Raw genomic sequence first — 21,607 nt, forward strand, 5'->3', positions numbered from 1 at the left:
CCTTAAGGAACTAGAAAAAGAAGAACAAAGACAACCCAAAACCAGCCGAAGAAAGGAGATAATAAAAATCAGAGCAGAAATAAATGAAATAGAGAACAGAAAAACTATAGAAAAAATTAATAGAACAAGGAGCTGGTTCTTTGAAAAGATCAACAAAATTGACAAACCCTTGGCAAGACTTACCAAGGAAAAAAGAGAAAGAACTCATATAAACAAAATCCAAAATGAAAGAGGAGAAATCACCACGGACACCGTAGATATACAAAGAATTATTGTAGAATACTATGAAAAACTTTATGCCACTAAATTCAACAACCTAGAAGAAATGGATAAATTCCTAGAACAATACAACCTTCCTAGACTGAGTCAAGAAGAAGCAGAAAGCCTAAACAGACCTATTAGTAGAGAAGAAATAGAAAAAACCATTAAAAACCTCCCCAAAAATAAAAGTCCAGACCCTGACGGCTATTTTATCAAACATTCAAAGAAGACTTGGTTCCTATTCTACTGAAAGTCTTCCAAAAAATTGAAGAAGAAGCAATACTTCCAAACACATTTTATGAGGCCAACATAACCCTCATACCAAAACCAGGCAAGGATGGCACAAAAAAGAAAACTACAGACCAATATCTCTAATGAATACAGATGTTAAAATACTAAGCAAAATACTAGCAAATAAATGGTGCTGGGAAAATTGGAAGTCACATCCAAAAGAATGAAACTAGACTGTTATTTGTCATCACATACAAAAATTAATTCAAAATGGATTAAAGACCTATATATAAGATCTGAAATAATAAATTACATAGAAAAAACAAAGGTACTAAACTTATGGACCTTGGTCTTAAAGGAGATTTTATGAATTTGGCCTCAACGGCAAAGGAAGAATGAGGCTATATCAAACTAAAAATCTTCTGTACAGCAACAGTTAACAAAAGAAAAAGACAAGCAACCAAATGGGAGAGAATATTCGAAAATAACACTTCTGATGGGAGGTTAATATCCAAAATTTATAAATAACTCATACAATTCAAGACCAAAAAACCCAAACAATCCAATTAGAAAATGGGCAGAGGACCTGAACAAATACTTCTCCCAGGAAGAAATACAAATGGCTAACAGATATATGAAAAGATGCTCAATGTCACTGGCTATTAGGGTAATACAAATAAAAACTACAAGATATACACCTCATACCTGTTAGAATAGCTATTATCGACATGACATTAGAGCGGTTATGGAGAAAAAGGAACCTGTATTCACTACTAATGGGAATGTTAACTGGTACAGTTACTATAGGAAACAATATTGAGGCTTTTCATAAAACAAAACAAAAACCAAACCTCAGTTGAGTGATTACCAGAGGAAAAGAAGGGGGTGGGGGGAGATAACGAGGGTAGGGAGGGATGGATGGTGATGGGAGGAGACATAATTTGGGGTGCTGAATACACAATACAACATACAGATAATATATTAAAGAATTGTACACTTGAAACCAAGTAATTTTATTAACCAATGTCACCCCAATAAATTTAAAAAAACTCAATTAAGAATAGGGTTACCATATGACCCAGCAACCCCTCTTCTGAGTTTTTATCCAAAAAATTTGCAAACATTAATTTGTAAAGACATATGTACCCTTATGTTCATGGCACTGTTATTCATGTTGGCCAAGACACAGAAACAACCTAAGTGTCCTTTAATAGATGACTGAAAAAAGAAGATGTGGAACATATATACAATGAAATACTACTTAGCCATAACAAAGGATGAAATACTGCCATTTGTGACAAGATGGAGAGATCTTGAGACTATTATGCTAAGTGAAATAAATCAGACAGAAAAAAGTCAACTACCATATGATTTCACTCATATGTGGGATAAAGAACAAACTAACAAATGAACAAAGAAGACAAACAAAATCTAGACACAGACAACAGTATGGTGGTCACCTGAGTAGGAAAGGATAAAAGGGGTCAAATTTATGGTAATGAAATATTTGACTTGGGATAGTACACCTGACACATACATAATTTTATTAATCAATGTCAACCCAATAAATTTAGTTTGAAAAGAATAACTTTTAACATTTCTGGTGATAAAAAGACATCTCTAAAGTATACTATCAATACTATGTTACCATCATGATTTTGAAACTGTATCCCACATGTCAATGATCAAAAATAAATCAGTGGTGTTTCAATAATGAGGGTAATATATTTAATGATGAAATAATGAAAAAAAACCCCTCAATAGCTTTGTACCAAATTTGACCGGTATTTTAATTGTTTGATGTTTTTGTATTGTAATAGATGTGCTTGGAATGTCATTGAAATTAAATATGTCTTGATTATATTCCCAGTATAGACATAAAAAAGTAGGATGTTAGTGAAAGTGACAACTTGTTATACAAAGCATGAATAGAGTATCCAGAAAATTGCTCACAGTTGGATATAAAAAAATCTATGGAAATCAAATTTCAAGCATCCAACTGACATAATGATGAATTCTTAAAAATAATCACGAAGGCATTCTTATATAATACAGTAGTAATTCAATCTTCAACTAAAGAATATATAATATAGTAATTCTAGGTTATTAGTCAATTTTTTTTATGTAGAGCCTAACTTTTATATAAAATAATCTAAGAAGGGTTTATTTACTAATTTCCTCTTTATAAAAGAGCTGTTGGAAGGCAGATACCATAGAAAATATAATTCCTGCCTCTTACATGATTTTTCTATTACAAGAATGATAGTATCTTACAGTTCTAGAACTGTGAGGGACCTATAAGATCAACTAATGAAACATCATTATACTTGTAAGGAACATGCTTGAAGAAGTGTGAACAGTTAAAATAATGTGGTTAATTGATCACTGGCAGAGACATACTGATAACTCAGAGGCCTTCTAATTTCTAGTCCAAAGTTCTTTCTTTGGTGAACTCATCCTGTCCCATGGCTTTAAATAGTACTCACAGTGTTTAACTCTTCAGCCCAAAGCTCTTTTTTAAGCTCCTGATTAATAAGTCTAATTGGCTTTTTGAAAGTTCTGCTTGGGGGATAAGTATCTCAAACTTCACATCACAATTAAAGTACAGTAGGCACATAATGTGGTATGAGCTTTAGGTGTTACAACATTTATATGTCGTACGATGTTATCACCACAGTAGATCTAGTAACCACGTCGCTGTGCAGTCATTATGCTATTATTGACTATATTCCCCCCTTTACCTTTTATCATCCATCAAAAACAGAACTCTTAATTTCTTGCCCCAAATCTATTCCTCTTCCAGTCTTTCCCATCTCAGTTAGTGGTACTACCATTCTACAATTTTCCCAGGTCAAGAATTTAGAAATTGTTTTTTATTCCTTTCTATCATAGCCCCATAAAGTTCATCAGCAAGAGCTATTCAAATAACACATATTTCACCAATGATGGCTGTTTCCATGTCTGCTATAATCATACCTCGAAATACCTAAACATCAAATGTCTGAAACTCCCTATCTGGTCTCCCTGTGTTCACTTTTTCTCCTATCACCTCTTCCTCACGCAGTGCTCAAAGTGATCAATCTAAAATGAAAACATCTAACATCTGTGTGTGTGGGAGGATGTGTTTTTCTCTTTCACATTATTAAATGCTTAATTTTATCCCTGGGTACTTAGGCTTCTGCTTTCTGGGAGATAATTTTTATTGTTACCAAAAGAATGTGAATAGAAAAGAAAAAGTGTATATTAAGCTTTTGAAATAAAACATAGGGCTTAACAAGAAAACAACCTTGCAATCCAAACTATCTTGACATAGAAGTTTTTAGATTCTTGTATCAGTCCCCTGTATGTGTTAACCCTAAAGGATAACGCTCATTGAGTTCTCCCATAATAAGCAAAGTTGGTGTTAGAAGGAAGATCAGAAAAATCTAGGACAGTTTGAAAACCAAATTTCATTAACTCTATTTTTCAAATATTCTCAGTATAAAAGGAAGATCTGGGTCTTTTTATGACAAAACTATGAATGATCTTGCCATTGTGCTTAATGTTTTTTCTTATTCAACTTACACTAACAGAGATGGTAAACATTAGTGTGACAGCCATATCTAAAAATGTCTCTCACCATGTTTTCTGGGGAAGAAGCACTATAACTCTTCTCCACTGTGTGAACTCACTGGCATGGTAGATACTTGCTGATGTAAACTCCTGACAACTCGGCATACTTGGAAGGCATTCCTAAAAGAGAGGCAGGCAAAAATCAAACAGCTTCTATTTCCTTCAGGGGCAATGTTGTCCCTTACTCCTCATAAGTGAAAAAGATCTAATGTCATAATATTAACCATTGGCAATAAGAATGCAGTCCATGATTTTTTCTTTTGTGAAGCTAAAATATTTGGGAAATAACAGAAACAAGATGCTACAATGGAATTAAATGTCTCCCAAATCTCACATGTAAAAATAGAAATGGATTAAGATTTAGTTTTTGACCTGTTATTGTTAACACTGGGATTTAGTAAAGTACTTTATTTTACTATGATATTTATACATGTATTGCAACATCAGATTATCAGTATGTATATATAAAGAAATAGATTTTATTCCAAGAAACTGAACCTGTGCATTTCCTTTTTTGTTTTTTTAAGGTAAGAGACACCATATTCTTAAGGTCTACCTACAGATAGAGAGACTTAGAACAGATAAAGACATGCTATAGGGAAAAAAGAAACACAAATTTATAGAGGAAGAGGGTTAGAGAAAATAATATTCAAGACACCATGCTAGAGTATCCAGCTTTGAAGTAATTCCCATTTCTTTTTCATTTTCAATTACCCTTTAGTATCTGACAGGACAGAATGTGACATCCTTATAATTTACTGCTTACTTTATTCTGTTATAAGTAACATTGTTCTTTTTCTTTTCTTTTTTTTTTACCGTCACCCTTTATTCGCCCCCAACATTGTTCTTTTTCAACCAAATAAACTTTTAGAATTGCAATTCTTTGCTTTCTATGCAAAAAGTAAGAGGCCACCTATCACAAGCTTCAGAGAAAAGAGACTTACTTCTTGGACGAGGTGCCAGGTGAGGCCGTGGTTGGTTGAATACTCCAGTTTCACCTGGTTGTCCATGTGTGGAGTGTATTTCTGTCCACAGCCCATCACCAAACTGAACTGAATCATATAGGATGCTCCTATCTGCATTGATTGGGTTTCCACATAGCGCATGCTTGAGGCAAGTTTAGAATCTCCTGTAAAACTGAAAGAGAGAGATGGAAATCAGAAAATTAAGAACAGCAATGTATTAGGGGAAAATATATTTAAAAGACTACCTAGAGTTGTCAAATGTACTTGAAAATGGGTACTCACCTCACTCACACATTGCTCAGGAATATCAACCCTTTGACTCATTAATCTCATTTCTTGGAATCTATCCTAGGAATTAATCCTAAACTCAAAGTCAATTTTATAAAACATGAAATCTGCTAGTTTACTGATAACGGTAATTGGTAACCACTTCAATGTCAAACTGTAGGGAAAATGTAATGCTTAAGTAAACTGGTATAGCCACTTGACAGATTATCTTTATTTCAAATATTTATAAAGGTAATTAATCAAATTGACAGGCATATGATAATTAAGTTTTAAAAAATCCGCAAAATTATGCATAAAGAAAATTCACCAGATATTTTCAGTGGCTGTGTTTGAGAGTGGGACACATTTTCACGGCAGTTAATAAGGGTCAATGTATAATTTTTAGAAATATGACAAAATAAATCAACATAGAACAAAAATACTATTGTGCCCTTTATGAGAAAGGTAATGAGGTAGCCAACCAGTCTTCTTTTGATGTTTAAAAATAATTAATTTCACAATCAGCTCCTTGTAAATTTCTCCCTGCTGAGATGGTTTGGTGTCCTCTAAATTCTACAAAGAAACATAAAAAAATGCTATATTTTATAAATATTGCCTGTACCTACCTTCTTCATGGTTACATATTAACCACGAACTTGGAAGAAGAGAGGAAGTATTTAAACCTGAAGAGAAGTATGTGCTCTATGAGCTTTCTCGAGTTTTTAAAGGTACCAAGACACAAAGAATGAAACGATAAAAATTACATAAAAGGACACGAGGCAAAATGAGAACAGCTAAATAGAGATAACATTTTTTACTTAGCATGAATATCTCCATCAGGAGTGGTGGCAGATGTTGTCGTATAGGCGGGTCGAGTTGCCACCCACAGTCTCTCTTCTAGTTTAAGTAAATGAGAGATTGACCTATGTCCACCAATGAGTTCTCACCAATGGGACGTAATTGATATGGGCTAGCTGGATTTACTCATTTAGCTTTAGTGTAAGTCTTTTAAAAGATACAGATAGACCTGGATGGCATGCCTGTTTTCACCTATTGAAGTTACTGTCTTCTTTCCTCCCTATTGGGGCAGCAGGCATCTTGGGACAATAATGGAACAAACACACAGATGGAGGTCTCTCAACTGAGATGGCAGAGGAGAGAGATGAGAGAACCTGGTTCCCCAGGGGCCTTGTTAGGCTGCTACCAGCCCTGGACCACATATCCTTGAACTGCTTGTTACAAATTATAAGTAAGACTCTTCATTTTTGTTTATGCCATGGTCAGTCTTTTCTTGTTGGTTTTGTTGTAACTTAGAGCTGAATGCATTTCTAACTGCTACGCCTGCCATACGTCATGGTACTGTATGATACTTACCCTGATGTCTTCATCTGAAGCAAAATCACACAGGAAAAGCAGACGTCTATGTTTAAAATCTTGACCATTTGCAGCACAAGTTTACTCAGTTTACAGTTTATTTAAGACTGACTGAAAGCCAGTGATATTAGGTCTATTTCTTTCCTTTTGAATACTCTGATGTTCATACTCAGCTGGAGTTTTAGGGGAATTTCACAGTCATCTTTTAATTTACAACTGCTCTTCTTTGCTGCTTTAAGTAAAGATATGTTTATAAAGGCAAAAATAAAGCTGAACTTCTCTTTCATAATCATAGAAATGGAAAAGAATAGTACACATTCATATTTTAGGGAGAAATTCTGAAGACGAATGCTCTGGGAATCAAGAAGCTTAGTTTTATTCATGCTGATTTGCAAGATAAAAAAAAAGGAACAATAAAAGAGCTCTTGCGTCTAACTACAAGATTTAATAAGAGAATGGGTATAATTCCACTAGGACAGTGCTTTTTCTTTTCCACCTTCCTGTCTTCTCATTTCCACCTTGCAGAAGGCTCCTAGGCTTTCTGGTCTGATTCTGGTAAGATGATGACACCACATGTAACGCGAGTCTCTGTAGCTCCACACGTGGTCCGCAGTGCAGCTCTTCTGCCACGTGCTTAATCCCAAGCATTGCTGAAGTTGTCTTCCTGACCAGGCTGGAAGCCTCTCCACATGGGAAGATCATATCTTGTTCATCTCTGCATCCCCTAAAGCACTTAGAACCTTGTGTATGTTACAGAAGCACCTTGTGCTGGTGCAGGACTCCACAGCTTTCCAACAGCTGGATTTATCCCCTTTGATCTTTAAGTCAAGACCATCTGAAAGACCAGCAGGGATCCTTACCATTGTGTTATGGAGAAGGAAGACCAAGAGGCTGAGTGGCTGGCCCAGGGTCACACAGTTACTGAAAAGCTAGAAACTAGGCCTTCTGATTTCTACTTTGATATCCTTTCCACTATGTCATGCCTAGGAAGGGCACTTAAAGAATGTTAAATAAAACGAGCCCATGAGAGAGGTCTCTCAACTGGGGAGAAGGCAACTTTTACAAAACTGTAGTTACTTAAATGCTGTAATGAACACAGACAAGGTTCCGAGGGAATCCTCATTTAAGGAAATCAATCTTCCTTTCAGCCATCTCCAGAAAGAAAGCTCTTTATAGGAAAGGCAGAATCACGTAACCAAAGTGAACAGGGGCGTGAGTTCTGCAGAGCTATCTCCAGAAAACAGAAGGGCAACAAAAGCTGTTTTGGGTTTGAGACCTTTCAGAAGATTGTTCTACAGCAGGGCATGTGAATAAATCTAATCCTCTCTAATACCTTGTTGGGGTTTTGTTCTTGTAATCATCATAGAAATATATACTAGAATTGACAGAATAACTTGATATTGTGGAATTAAAGGTGGCATTTTAATTCATTATTTTTACAGTATTATATCTCAAAACAGAAATAAGCATATGATTTTAGTGGATTATATAAAATTTTATTGGAAAAACAATCTGATAATATAGAAGCATTTTTAAAAAAAGTAAAAATTTGCAACTCTACTACATAGAGATGATTGCTGCTAAAATTTTGGTGTTAAGTACTTGCAGACTTATACTCATACACAAACACACACACATATGCACTCACTTTTCTTTCTTTTAATGATTTAAAAAAAAAATTTATTGATTTTGAGAGAGAGAGAGGCAGACAGACAGACAGGAAGGGAGAGAAATGAGAAGCATCAACTTCTAGTTATGACACCTCATTTGTTCATTGATTCTCATATGTGCCTTGACAAGGGGGGCTCTAGATGACCCAGTGACCCCTTGCTCAAGCCAGCAACCTTGGTCTCAAGCCAGCGACCTTGGGCTTCAAGCCAGTGATCTTGGGCTCAATCCAGCAACTTTAGGTTTCAAGCCAGCGACCTTTGGGCTCAAGCCAGTGACCGTGGGTCATGTTTATGATCCCATACTCAAAGTGGCAACTCTGTGCTCAAGCCTGTGAGCCTATGCTCAAGCCAGCGACCTCGAGGTTTCAACCCTGGGTTCTCAGCATCCCAGGTCGACACTATTATTCGTGGCACTGCCTGGTAGGTTCTATTTTCTTTTTACAACTATTGAATTGCTATCTTTCTATATGGAAACAATATGGTGATGCACTGTCATTTTTAATGAGGATAAAATCAATCTCCAATTATGAAAATCTTTGAAGGTTGCTTCCATCTTTCATTGTTTAAACAATGCTTTTAGAATATGCATCTTTGTACAATTTGTATGCTTGTCCAATTATTTTCTTAAGATAAAATTTCAGAATCCAGATTTGCATGGTCAAAGCAAATTTTAAAATTAATACTTACTGCCATGTTGCCCTCCAAAAATCTTGTACCAAATGACGTTTATTAAGACCATTAATAATGAGCTGCCCATTCTTACCACGTGACAGCACTGAACACTGACAATATTTTCATTTTAGCTACTCTACGTACAGTCTTTTACTATACATATTATTATTAAAGAAGTGAAAATGTTATTCATAATTATTGGTATTTATAGTGTGTGTGTAGTCTTTTCATGTATTTGGCCCATTTTTTAAAATTGAGATTTATCCTTTTCTTACTTATTTGTAAGAGTTTTTCACTCACTGGCATGTATACTCTGTCATATATACTGCAAACATCCCCTCTGCTCCCAATTTGTTGTCATGTTTTGTTTCAGGAAAGCCCCATATCTCATTATAAGTTTAAAATTTTCAAGTGGTAAAAAAGAATTTTTTTAGGTGGTGGAACACGTGATCTTTACCGTACCTTGCTTTTGGTGTCATGTGTTACTGGTATTTATTGAAATTGCCTCTGAGCCCAGTTCATAATCGTTTTTGGAAATATCCAATGGAAACTGAAATATATATACGTATCATATATATATTTCACCTGTAAGGTTATTTAATCATCCTTGTTAATTACCACCATACATTTGTATAGGTCCTCATTTATTATTGGCTTCTTGATCCATCAGAAACTTAAACAATATTAAAGTCACTCTCTGAATTATGGTTGTTGTGATTTTCTCTTTGTAATTCTAACAGGTTTTACATCATACTCAGCATACTATTTCTGGCATTCAGTGTGTAGAGGATTGTGCCGTTTCATCTTCCACTAGACTTCTATGCCTCCTAGTTCGGCCTCTGTTACTGGCCTATAGCCCCAGCTTCAGCCTAGAAGAGTTTAGTGGAGCTAGGGGTGAGGGAGCCACTTAACTTTCACTCACTCTACTCTTATCAATACTTTTTCCTCCAACACCAGTTCTTTCAGAAGCTCATTCAAGTTTCAAATTTCATGAATGGCATTTTCTCTGTTACACTGATCACTTCAGTGGAATTTTGGAGAGACAGTTAAGTACAACATGTGGGTTTAACATACCACATTCTATGACAGGCTGATTTATGAATTGTCCCCTTGGTTTTCTTACTATGTTCTCTCTACCAGTTTCTCAACTGAACTAATTCTTTACATAAGAAATTTTCAGATACCAAATTAATTTTATTACAATATTTTTTACTTGAGTCATTCAATCTCTACAGCTTCAAACAAATTTGGAATTTCTGCACATAATGCATTTTGTCATGTATTTATTCAATACTTCATTTAAAAATCCTGATAGATTTCTAAGTGCTACACTATTCCTCATTTACCTCAGTGAGTTGGCAACTGAAGATATTTTAGACTACATGTACTATTTGGCATTTATTTCAGGCCCTTTCATACATCTTGCCTTAGAACCTGCTTTATTTTGCTTATCTTTACTATTCCTATTAAAAGTACACAGTCTAGGCCCTGGCTGGTTGGCTCAGTGGTAGAGCATTGGCCTGGCGTGCGGGAGTCCCAGGTTCGATTCCCTGCCAGGGCACACAGGAGAAGCGCCCATCTGCTTCTCCACCCCTCCCCCTCTCCTTCCTCTCTGTCTCTCTCTTCCCCTCCCGCAGCTGAGGCTCCATTGGAGCAAAGTTTGCCCGGGCGCTGAGGATTGCTCTGTGGTCTCTGCCTCAGGTGCTAGAATGGCTCTGATTGTGGCAGAGCGACGCCCCAGATGGGCAGAGCATCACCCCCTGGTAAGCATGCTGGGTGGATCCCGGTCAGCCATGCGGGAGTCTGTCTGACTACCTCCCCATTTCCAACTTAAGAAAAATACAAAAAAAAAAAAAAAAAAAGTACACAGTCTACAATCTTTAGCTTCTTCATTCTCATTTCCATTTTCTCAGTTTAGAAATTTACACACAGATCTTGAAGTCAAGACAAGAGTCTTTTTTTAAGTTAAATAAACTCTGAGGTCATTAAAAAACGTAAGTTGCCCTGGCCAGTTGGCTCAGTGGTAGAGCATCGGCCTGGTGTGCAGGAGTCCCGGATTCAATTCCTGGCCAGGGCACACAGGAGAAGTGCCCATCTGCTTCTCCACCCCTCCCCCTCTTTCCTCTCTGTCTCTCTCTTCCCCTCCCACAGCCAAGGCTCCATTGGAGCAAAGTTGGCCCGGGTGCTGGGGATGGCTCCATGGCCTCAAGTGCTTATGGTACATTCTATGGATAGACCACATATTAAGGCATAAAATGAATCTCAACAAATTTAAGAAGAGTGAAATCACATCAAGCATTTTCTCTGATCACAATGTCATGAAACTAGAAATCAACTACAATAGAAAAACTGAAAAACATTCAAACACTTGGAAACTAAACAGCATGTTATTAAATAACAAATAGGTCAACAATGAGATCAAGGAAGAAATAAAAAATTTCCTTGAAATGAATGAAAATGAGCATACAACAACTCAAAATCTATGGGACTCATCAAAAGCAGTCCTGAGAGGGAAGTTCAGAACATTACAGGCATACCATTAGAAGTTAGAAAAAGCTCAAATAAACAACTTAACCCTCAAACTAAAAGAACTAGAAAAAGAACAGAAAGTAAAGCCCAGGTGAAGTAGAAGAAAGGAAATAATAAAAATCAGAATGGAAATAAATGACATAGAGACTAAAAAACAAAACAGAGGATCAATGAAACGAAGAGCTAGTTCTTTGAAAAGGTAAACAAGATCGATGAATCCTTAGCCAGACTCACCAAGAAAAAAAAAAGAGGACTCAAATAAATAAATTAGAAAAGAGAGTAAAGAAGTAACAACTGACACAACAGAAATACAAAGGATTATAAGAAAATACTATGAAGAATGGTATGCCAAAAAATTAGAAAACATAGGTGAAATGAAAGAATTCCTTGAAAAACATAATCTTTCAAAAATCAATCTGGAGAAATAAGAAAACCTAAATAGACCGATTACAACAATTGAGATTAAAAAAAAGTTATCAAAAAACTCCCAACTAACAAAAGACCTGAGCCAGATGGCTTTTCAGGCGAACTCTACCAATCATTCAAAGAGGAACTAACTCCTATCCTTCTCAAGCTATTTCAAAAAATTCAAGAGGAGGGAAAACTTCTAAGCTCCTTTTATGAGGCAAGCATAATTCTGATTCCAAAAGTTGGCAAAGACAACACAAAGAAAGAAAACTATAGGCTAATATCCCTGATGAATTTAGATGCTAAAATTCTCAACAATATATTAGCAAATCAGATACAGCAGTACATGAAAAAAATTATACATCATGATCAAGTGTGATTTATTCTGGGGAGGCAAGGCTGGTACAACATTTGCAAATCAATGTGATTCATCACATAAACAAAGGAAAGGAGAAAAACCACATGATAATATCAATAGATGCAGAAAAAGCATTTGATAAAATCCAGCACCCATTCATGATTAAAACTCTCAGCAAAGTGGGAACACAGGGAACATACCTCAACATGATAAAAGCTATCTATGACAGACCCACAGCCAATATCATACTAAATGAACAAAAGTTAAAAGCAATCCCTTTAAGATCAGGAACAAGACATTAGGAGTGTGACATCACGGAAATGGCGCCGTGAGCAGCGCGTCCGACAGCTCTCCCCTAAATCACAACAAATTTATCAACTAGAAACAGAAAAATTTATCCTCGGAGCATTCCAGAGTTCCACACAAACTGATAGCGAAAGGACTGTTATCACTTGAATCTGAGAGACGAGGGTGTGGAGGAATCTACCACAGGGACGTTCTTTCAAACCGCAAGGAAGTGCGCCTGTGGTGAGTCAGCCCATATACTTGGGAACCGCGAGCCGCCGCGAGCCGCCGACGCGAGCCCCCACCGCGAGCCGCTGCGAGCGGCCGCCACGAACCGCCACCGCGAGCGGCCGCCACGAGCCACCGCCGCGAGTGGCCGCCACTAGCCGCTGCCGTGAGCGGCCGCCAGCAGCCGCGCGCACGCCCGGTCCGGTTGAGCACCGCTGATGTTCCCAGCGGCCCGCACACTGCGAGTGGGGGTCGCCGGCCACCGGTGCCCGGAGCGCCCCATTCGCGAGCGTGCCTTGGGCATTCCACGCGCCCAGGGCGCCCTGCTGGCCCACACACCCAGGGGGCTCCATTATCCTGCGCCTGGTGCAGTCCAGCCGCCAGCGGCGGGGCGAGCGGGAGAGGCTTGGGAGATTCTCTCTGTGGGCGGGGCACCTCACCCAGCCATTCAAGCTAACAATCAAGCGTTGGGGGAGGGGCGCGCGCAGGCAGCCTAAAATACCTTCGGAAGCACAGCTGCGTCCCAATCACTGAAATTAGCTTAACCCATGAAAACTGCGCACCCTCAGTTCTATTTGATAAGATCTCTCTCAGTTCAGCGATCCAAGACAAGAGGCGTGATATTTTTTAGTGCCTCTCGCTAAAGGGGCGGGGGCAACTTCTGATTGATAGAGCCTCCATATTCAGGGATAAACGCTAACAAGAAGGACTTGGCAGATAATAAGGTCTATACTACACTAGTCGTAAGCAGAGACTAGTGCCTCTTCTTCCCTGCAAAAACAGGCTACAAAGTGTGGAAAGCCTGGGTTGAGAGGTCCAACTAAATGATAGGCGCTGAACAGTCACCTTGACAACAATTGACTCCCACCCCCGCCTGATTACACTAGAGGCCCTGACTCTCAGAGCCTTTCCCAAAGCCTTGCACTGAGTGGGGATAGAGTGGGGATTTCCCAGCTCTTTGAGCCTCTTACTCCCCAGGCAGAAGCAGTTGCAGCCTTATAGCTGGATCACCAGGCTGCTAATTCAGAAAGGGGGGACTAGGAGAGAGAATCCAGGAAAGCAAACTCTCTCATCGTTGGGCCCTGCAAACGCCAACAAGCCTTTACTTCCAGCAAGACTAAAGCCAATTATATGACATTGCCATAGAATCCCATCAACTGCAAATCCCTACCTAAGAGTGACACAGGGGCAGAGCCTGGGGTACAGAGTCACCGACCAGGAAGAGGGAGAGAAAAGACAAAGGAAGAAGTTAACCTCTCAAAATCAAGAAAAACCCACAGACTTTACAACTTGATCCACTAATTTTTTGTTGTTGTTGTTGTTGTTTGTTTCTTCTATCTTTTTGCCTTTATATCCTCCACCTCGGTCCTTCTATTCTCTGCCCATCTCATGCTTCCCCTTTCTTGAACTACAATGAGTGTTGCATTTTATTTTTCCACTTCATCCTTACCCTCCTTTAAGGTTATACTCCAAAACACTTAACTCTCACTCTCTCCTCTTTTTTTTTTTTTTTTTGTCTTGCTTTATTTTGTTTTTTTCTCTTCCTATTTTATTTCTTCCTTCGTTGTTCTCTTTTTCTTATTTTTTCCTTTCTATTCGTTTTTTCTTTTCTCATTTTACTTTCATCCCATATAATCCTCAATCACGAACAAATAAGTTAATTTGGGACTCAAGGCTTTTTTTTGGCTTTATTTCTCTTTTTTGCTTTTGTTTTTATTTTTTTTTCTTTTTTCTTGTTTGTTTATTTTTGTGGCATTTTGGGTCTTCCCAACCCAAGGTCTCCATTGTATTTAGTCTTCGCTCCACTTAATACAACAGATTTTTACTTATTATTTTTATTTTTTCTTCTTAATTATTCTTTTTTGGTCCTTTTTTCTGGTTCCCTCTTATCCCTCTCATTATATCTCTTAGTTGACTATCACTTACAAGCAAATCATCTTATGCTTGTCTAAGATTTTCTTCCTTTTTTTTTTTTTTTTTTTTTTTTTTGCATTTAGTAGGCCCCTACTTCCTTTTTTTTGCCCCTTGAACTCTTCACCCCAAATCAGGCCCTCCATTATAGGCACGATATTTCCCTGAGGAGGGGAGAGGAGGGAAAGAGAAGAGAGAAAAAAACGGGGAAATAATAAATTATTACTGGTTTTTTTTTGTGGGGTGTTTTAACTTTTTTTTTTTTTTTTTTTTACTTTTTACTCTTTATTAATTCTAATTAGTGCTATCAATAAGACCACCCTCAGATGCCGATAAGAAAGAGGAAATCGAATATTATGGATACAAAAGAAAGAGAGGTAACACAAATAGATGTGGAAAAATCTATGGAGAAAAGACTTAACATATTGGAAGCCTTGGAGCTAAATGACAGAGAATTTAAAATAGAAATCTTAAAAATACTCAGAGAGATACAAGAAAACACAGAAAGGCAATATAGGGAGATCAGAAAACAACTCAATGAACACAAAGAATATATTACCAAGGAAATTGAAACTATAAAAACAAATCAAACAGAAATGAAAAACTCAATTCACGAGCTGAAAAACGAGGTAACAAGCTTAGCTAACAGAACAGCCCAGATTGAAGATAGGATTAGTGAAATAGAAGACAAACAACTTGAGGCACAACAGAGAGAAGAAGAAAGAGACTCAAAAATAATAAAAAATGAGAAAGCCCTACAGGAATTGTCTGACTCCATCAGAAAGAATAACATAAGAATAATAGGTATATCAGAGGGAGAAGAGAAAGAAAATGGAATGGAGAATATACTCAAACAAATAATAGACGAGAACTTCCCAAGCCTGTGGAAGGAACTAAAGCCTCAAATTCAAGAAGCAAACAGAACACCGAGTTTTCTTAACCCCAACAAACCCACTCCAAGGCACATCATAATAAAGATGACACAAACCAATGACAAAGAAAAAATTCTCAAGGCAGCCAGAAAAAAGAAGAGTACAACATATAAAGGAAGGCCTATTAGATTATCATCAGATTTCTCAGCAGAAACTCTACAAGCTAGAAGAGAGTGGACCCCAATATTTAAAGCCCTGAAAGAGAGGAACTTTCAGCCAAGAATACTATACCCATCAAAACTATCCTTCAAGTATGAAGGAGATATAAAAACATTCACAAATACAGAAAAGATGAGAGAATTTATCAACAGAAAGCCCCCACTCCAGGAAATACTAAAGGGGGTTTTCCAACCAGATTCAAAGAACAAAAGAAAACAACACCACAAGTAACAGCTCCACCAAGAACACAATAAAACCAAACTTAAACTGTGACAACAAAGGAAAAAAAGGGGGGAGAGGATGGAGATTAACAGTAGCAAAGGACGATGAAGTGCAGAAATACTTATAAGATAGGGTACTACAATGAATATGGTAGGTACCCTTTTCATTACTTAATGGTAACCATCCTTAAAAAAACCACCACAAAAACACTTGACTTAAAAAAGGTAGCAACAGAAGAAAGAAGTAGGGAACACAAACAAACAAAAACAAATGATAGAAAAACAAAAGAGAAGAATCAAACTAGATACAAAACTAACAGAAAGCAATTTATAAAATGGCAGTAGGGAACCCACAAGTGTCAATAATTACACTAAATGTAAATGGATTAAACTTACCAATAAAAAGACACAGAGTAGCAGAATGGATTAAAAAAGAAAATCCAACTATATGCTGCCTACAAGAAACACATCTAAGCAACAAGGATAAAAACAAATTCAAAGTGAAAGGCTGGAAAACAATACTCCAAGCAAACAACACCCAAAAAAAAGCAGGCGTAGCAATACTCATATCTAATAATGCTGACTACAAGACAGAAAAAGTACTCAGAGACAAAAATGGTCATTTCATAATGATTAAGGGGAAGTTGAATCAAGAAGACATAACAATCCTTAATATATATGCACCAAACCAAGGAGCACCAAAATATATAAGACAGCTACTTATTGACCTTAAAACAAAAACTAACAAAAATACAATCATACTTGGAGACCTCAATACACCGCTGACGGCTCTAGATCGGTCATCCAAACAGAGAATCAATAAAGATATAGTGGCCTTAAACGAAATACTAGAACACCTGGATATGATAGACATCTACAGGACACTTCATCCCAAAGAGACAGAGTATACATTTTTCTCTAGTGTACATGGAACATTCTCAAGAATTGACCATATGTTGGGCCACAAAGACAATATCAGCAAATTTAGAAAAATTGAAATTGTACCAAGCATATTTTCTGATCATAAAGCCTTGAAACTAGAATTCAACTGCAAAAAAGAGGGGGAAAAACCCACAAAAATGTGGAAACTAAACAACATACTTCTAAAAAATGAATGGGTCAAAGAAGAAATAAGCGCAGAAATCAAAAGATATATACAGACAAATGAAAATGAAAATACGACATATCAGAATCTCTGGGATGCAGCAAAAGCAGTAATAAGAGGAAAGTTCATATCACTTCAGGCCTATATGAACAAACAAGAGAGAGCCGAAGTAAACCACTTAACTTCACACCTTAAGGAACTAGAAAAAGAAGAACAAAGACAACCCAAAACCAGCCGAAGAAAGGAGATAATAAAAATCAGAGCAGAAATAAATGAAATAGAGAACAGAAAAACTATAGAAAAAATCAACAAAACAAGGAGCTGGTTCTTTGAAAAGATCAACAAAATTGACAAACCCTTGGCAAGACTTACCAAGGAAAAAAGACACAGGACTCAAATAAAATCCAAAATGAAAGAGGAGAGATCACCACAGACATCATAGATATACAAAGAATTATTGTAGAATACTATGAAAAATTATATGCCACCAAATACAACAATCTAGAAGAAATGGATAAATTCCTAGAACAATACAACCTTCCTAGACTGAGTCATGAAGAAGCAGAAAGCCTAAACAGACCAATCAGCAGGGAGGAAATAGAAAAAACTATTAAAAATCTCCCCAAAAATAAAAGTCCAGGCCCAGACGGTTATACTAGTGAATTCTATCAAACATTCAAAGAAGACTTGGTTCCTATTCTACTCAAAGTCTTCCAAAAAATTGAAGAAGAAGCAATACTTCCAAACACATTTTATGAGGCCAACATAACCCTCATACCAAAACCTGGCAAGGATGGCACAAAGAAACAAAACTACAGACCAATATCTCTAATGAATACAGATGCTAAAATACTAAACAAAATACTGGCAAACCGAATACAACAACATATTAAAAAAATAATACATCATGATCAAGTGGGATTCATCCCAGAATCTCAAGGATGGTTCAACATACGCAAAACGGTTAACGTAATACACCATATCAACAAAACAAAGAACAAAAACCACATGATCTTATCAATAGATGCAGAAAAGGCTTTTGATAAAATACAACACAATTTTATGTTTAAGACTCTCAACAAAATGGGTATAGAAGGAAAATATCTCAACATGATAAAGGCCATATATGATAAACCATCAGCCAACATTCTATTAAACGGCATAAAACTGAGGACTTTCTACCTTAAATCAGGAACAAGACAGGGATGTTCACTCTCTCCACTCTTATTCAATGTGGTGCTAGAAGTTCTGGCCAGAGCAATCAGACAAGACAAAGAAATAAAAGGCATCCATATCGGAAAAGAAGAAGTAAAGCTATCACTTTTTGCTGATGATATGATCCTATACATCGAAAACCCGAAGGACTCCACAAAAAGATTATTAGAAACAATAAACCAATACAGTAAGGTCGCAGGATACAAAATTAACATACAAAAGTCCATAGCCTTTCTATATGCCAACAATGAAATATTAGAAAACGAACTCAAAAAAATAATCCCCTTCACGATTGCAACAACAACAAAAAAATACCTAGGAATAAACATAACAAAGAACGTAAAGGACCTATATAATGAAAATTACAAAGCATTGTTAAGGGAAATCGAAAAAGATACAATGAGATGGAAAAATATTCCTTGTTCTTGGATAGGAAGAATAAATATAATCAAAATGGCCATATTACCCAAAGCAATATACAAATTTAATGCAATTCCCATCAAAATCCCTATGAGATTTTTTAAAGAAATGGAACAAAAAATCATCAGATTTATATGGAACTATAAAAAACCCCGAATAGCCAAAACAATCCTAAGGAAAAAGAATGAAGCTGGGGGCATTACAATACCTGACTTTAAACTATATTATAGGGCCACGATAATCAAAACAGCATGGTATTGGCAGAAAAATAGACACTCAGACCAATGGAACAGAATAGAAAGCCCAGAAATAAAACCACATATATATGGTCAAATAATCTTTGATAAAGGGGCCAACAACACACAATGGAGAAAAGAAAGCCTCTTCAACAAATGGTGTTGGGAAAACTGGAAAGCCACATGCAAAAGAATGAAACTCGACTACAGCCTGTCCCCGTGTACTAAAATTAATTCAAAATGGATCAAAGACCTAAATATAAGACCTGAAACAATAAAGTACATAGAAGAAGACATAGGTACTAAAATCATGGACCTGGGTTTTAAAGAACATTTTATGAACTTGACTCCAATGGCAAGAGAAGTGAAGGCAAAGATAAATGAATGGGACTACATCAGAATTAAAAGTTTTTGCTCAGCAAGAGAAACTGATAGCAAAATAAACAGACAGCCAACTATATGGGAACTGATATTTTCAAACGACAGCTCAGATAAGGGCCTAATATCCAAAATTTACAAAGAACTCATAAAACTCAACAACAAACAAAAAAACAATCCAATAAAAAAATGGGAAGAGGACATGAACAGACACTTCTCCCAGGAAGAGATACAAATGGCCAACAGATATATGAAAAGATGCTCAGCTTCATTAGTTATTAGAGAAATGCAAATCAAAACTACAATGAGATACCACCTCACTCCTGTTAGATTAGCTATTATCAACAAGACGGGTAATAGCAAATGTTGGAGAGGCTGTGGAGAAAAAGGAACCCTCATTCACTGTTGGTGGGACTGTAAAGTAGTATAACCATTATGGAGGAAAGTATGGTGGTTCCTCAAAAAACTGCAAATAGAACTACCTTATGACCCAGCAATCCCTCTACTGGGTATATACCCCAAAACCTCAGAAACATTGATACGTGAAGACACATATAGCCCTATGTTCATTGCAGCACTGTTCACAGTGGCCAAGACATGGAAACAACCAAAAAGCCCTTCAATAGAAGACTGGATAAAGAAGATGTGGCACATATACACTATGGAATACTACTCAGCCATAAGAAATGATGACATCAGATCATTTACAGCAAAATGGTGGGATCTTGATAACATTATAAGGAGTGAAATAAGTAAATCAGAAAAAAACAAGAACTACATGATTCCATACATTGGTGGAACATAAAAATGAGACTAAGAGACATGGACAAGAGTGTGGTGGTTACCAAGGGTGGGGGGGGAGGGAGGACATGGGAGGGAGGGAGGGAGAGAGTTAGGGGGAGGGGGAGGGGCACAGAGAACTAGATAGAGGGTGACGGAGGACAATCTGACTTTGGGCGAGGGGTTTGCAACATAATTTGATGACAAAATAACCTAGACATGTTTTCTTTGAATATATGTACCCTGATTTATTAATGTCATCCCATTACCATTAATAAAAATTTATTAAAAAAAAAAAAAAAAAGATCAGGAACAAGGCAGGGGCGCCCCCTTTCACCACTCTTATTCAACATAGTTCTGGAAGTCCTAGCCACAGCAATCAGACAACAAGAAGAAATAAAAGGCATCCAAATTGAAAAAGAAGTAACACTATCATTATTTGCTGATGATATGATACTGTACATAAAAAACCCTAAAGTCGCAGTCAAAAAACTACTGGACTGATAAATGAATTCAGCAAGGTGGCAGGATATAAAATTAATTCTCAGAAAACAGAGGCATTTTTATACACCAACAATGATCTGTCTGAAAGAGAAATTAAGAAAAAAATCCCTTTCAATATTGCAAGAAAAAAATAAAGTACCTAGGAGTAAATTTAACCAAGGAGGTTAAAGAGTTGTAGTCGGAAAATTATAAAACATTGATAAAAGAAATTAATGTCGGATATGAACAAGTGGAAGCATATATTGTGTTCATGGTTAGGAAGAATAAACATCATTAAAATGTCCATATTACCGAAAGCAATTTATAAATTCAATGCAATTCTTATTAAAATACCAATGACATACTTCAAAGATATAGAACAAATATTCCAAAAATTCATATGGAACCAAAAAAGAACACATATAGCCTCAGCAATCTTGAAAATGAAGAATAAAGTGGGTGGTATCACACTTCCTAATATCAAGTTATACTACAAGGCCATTGTACTCAAAGCAGCTTGGTACTGGCATAAGAACAGGCATATAGATCAATGGAACAGAACAGAGAACCCAGAAATAAAACCTCACCTTTATGGAAAATTGATATTTGACAAAGGTGGTAAAAGCATACAATGGAGTAAAGATAGTCTCTTCAACAAATGGTATTGGGAAAATTGGACAACTACCTGCAAAAACAAACAAACAAACAAACAAACAAACAAACCAGACCAACAACTTACACCATTCACAAAAATAAACTCACAGTGGATAAAAGACGTAAATGTAAGTCGTGAAACCAGAAACATCCTAGAGGAAAACAGGCAATAAGCTCTCCAACATCACTTACAGCAATATATTTGTTGACTTATCTCCAAGGGCAAGGGAAATAAACGACAGGATAAACAAAT

General features: G+C 36.7%; 1 protein-coding gene across 1 annotated transcript in view; it reads right to left on the reverse strand.

The window, feature by feature from the left end:
• RELN (reelin) overlaps positions 1–21,607 on the reverse strand; it is a 673,979-nt gene that overhangs the window by 190,299 nt on the left and 462,073 nt on the right. The window contains exons 21-22 of the mRNA XM_066238313.1: positions 5,049–5,241; positions 4,112–4,224 (exon numbers count right to left, since the gene is read on the reverse strand). Of these exons, the coding sequence (XP_066094410.1) occupies positions 4,112–4,224; positions 5,049–5,241 (306 nt within the window). The remainder of the gene's footprint in view (positions 1–4,111; positions 4,225–5,048; positions 5,242–21,607) is intronic.

This window comes from Saccopteryx bilineata, chromosome 7 (assembly GCF_036850765.1).
Source record: "Saccopteryx bilineata isolate mSacBil1 chromosome 7, mSacBil1_pri_phased_curated, whole genome shotgun sequence".
Classification (NCBI taxonomy): Eukaryota; Metazoa; Chordata; class Mammalia; order Chiroptera; family Emballonuridae; genus Saccopteryx; species Saccopteryx bilineata.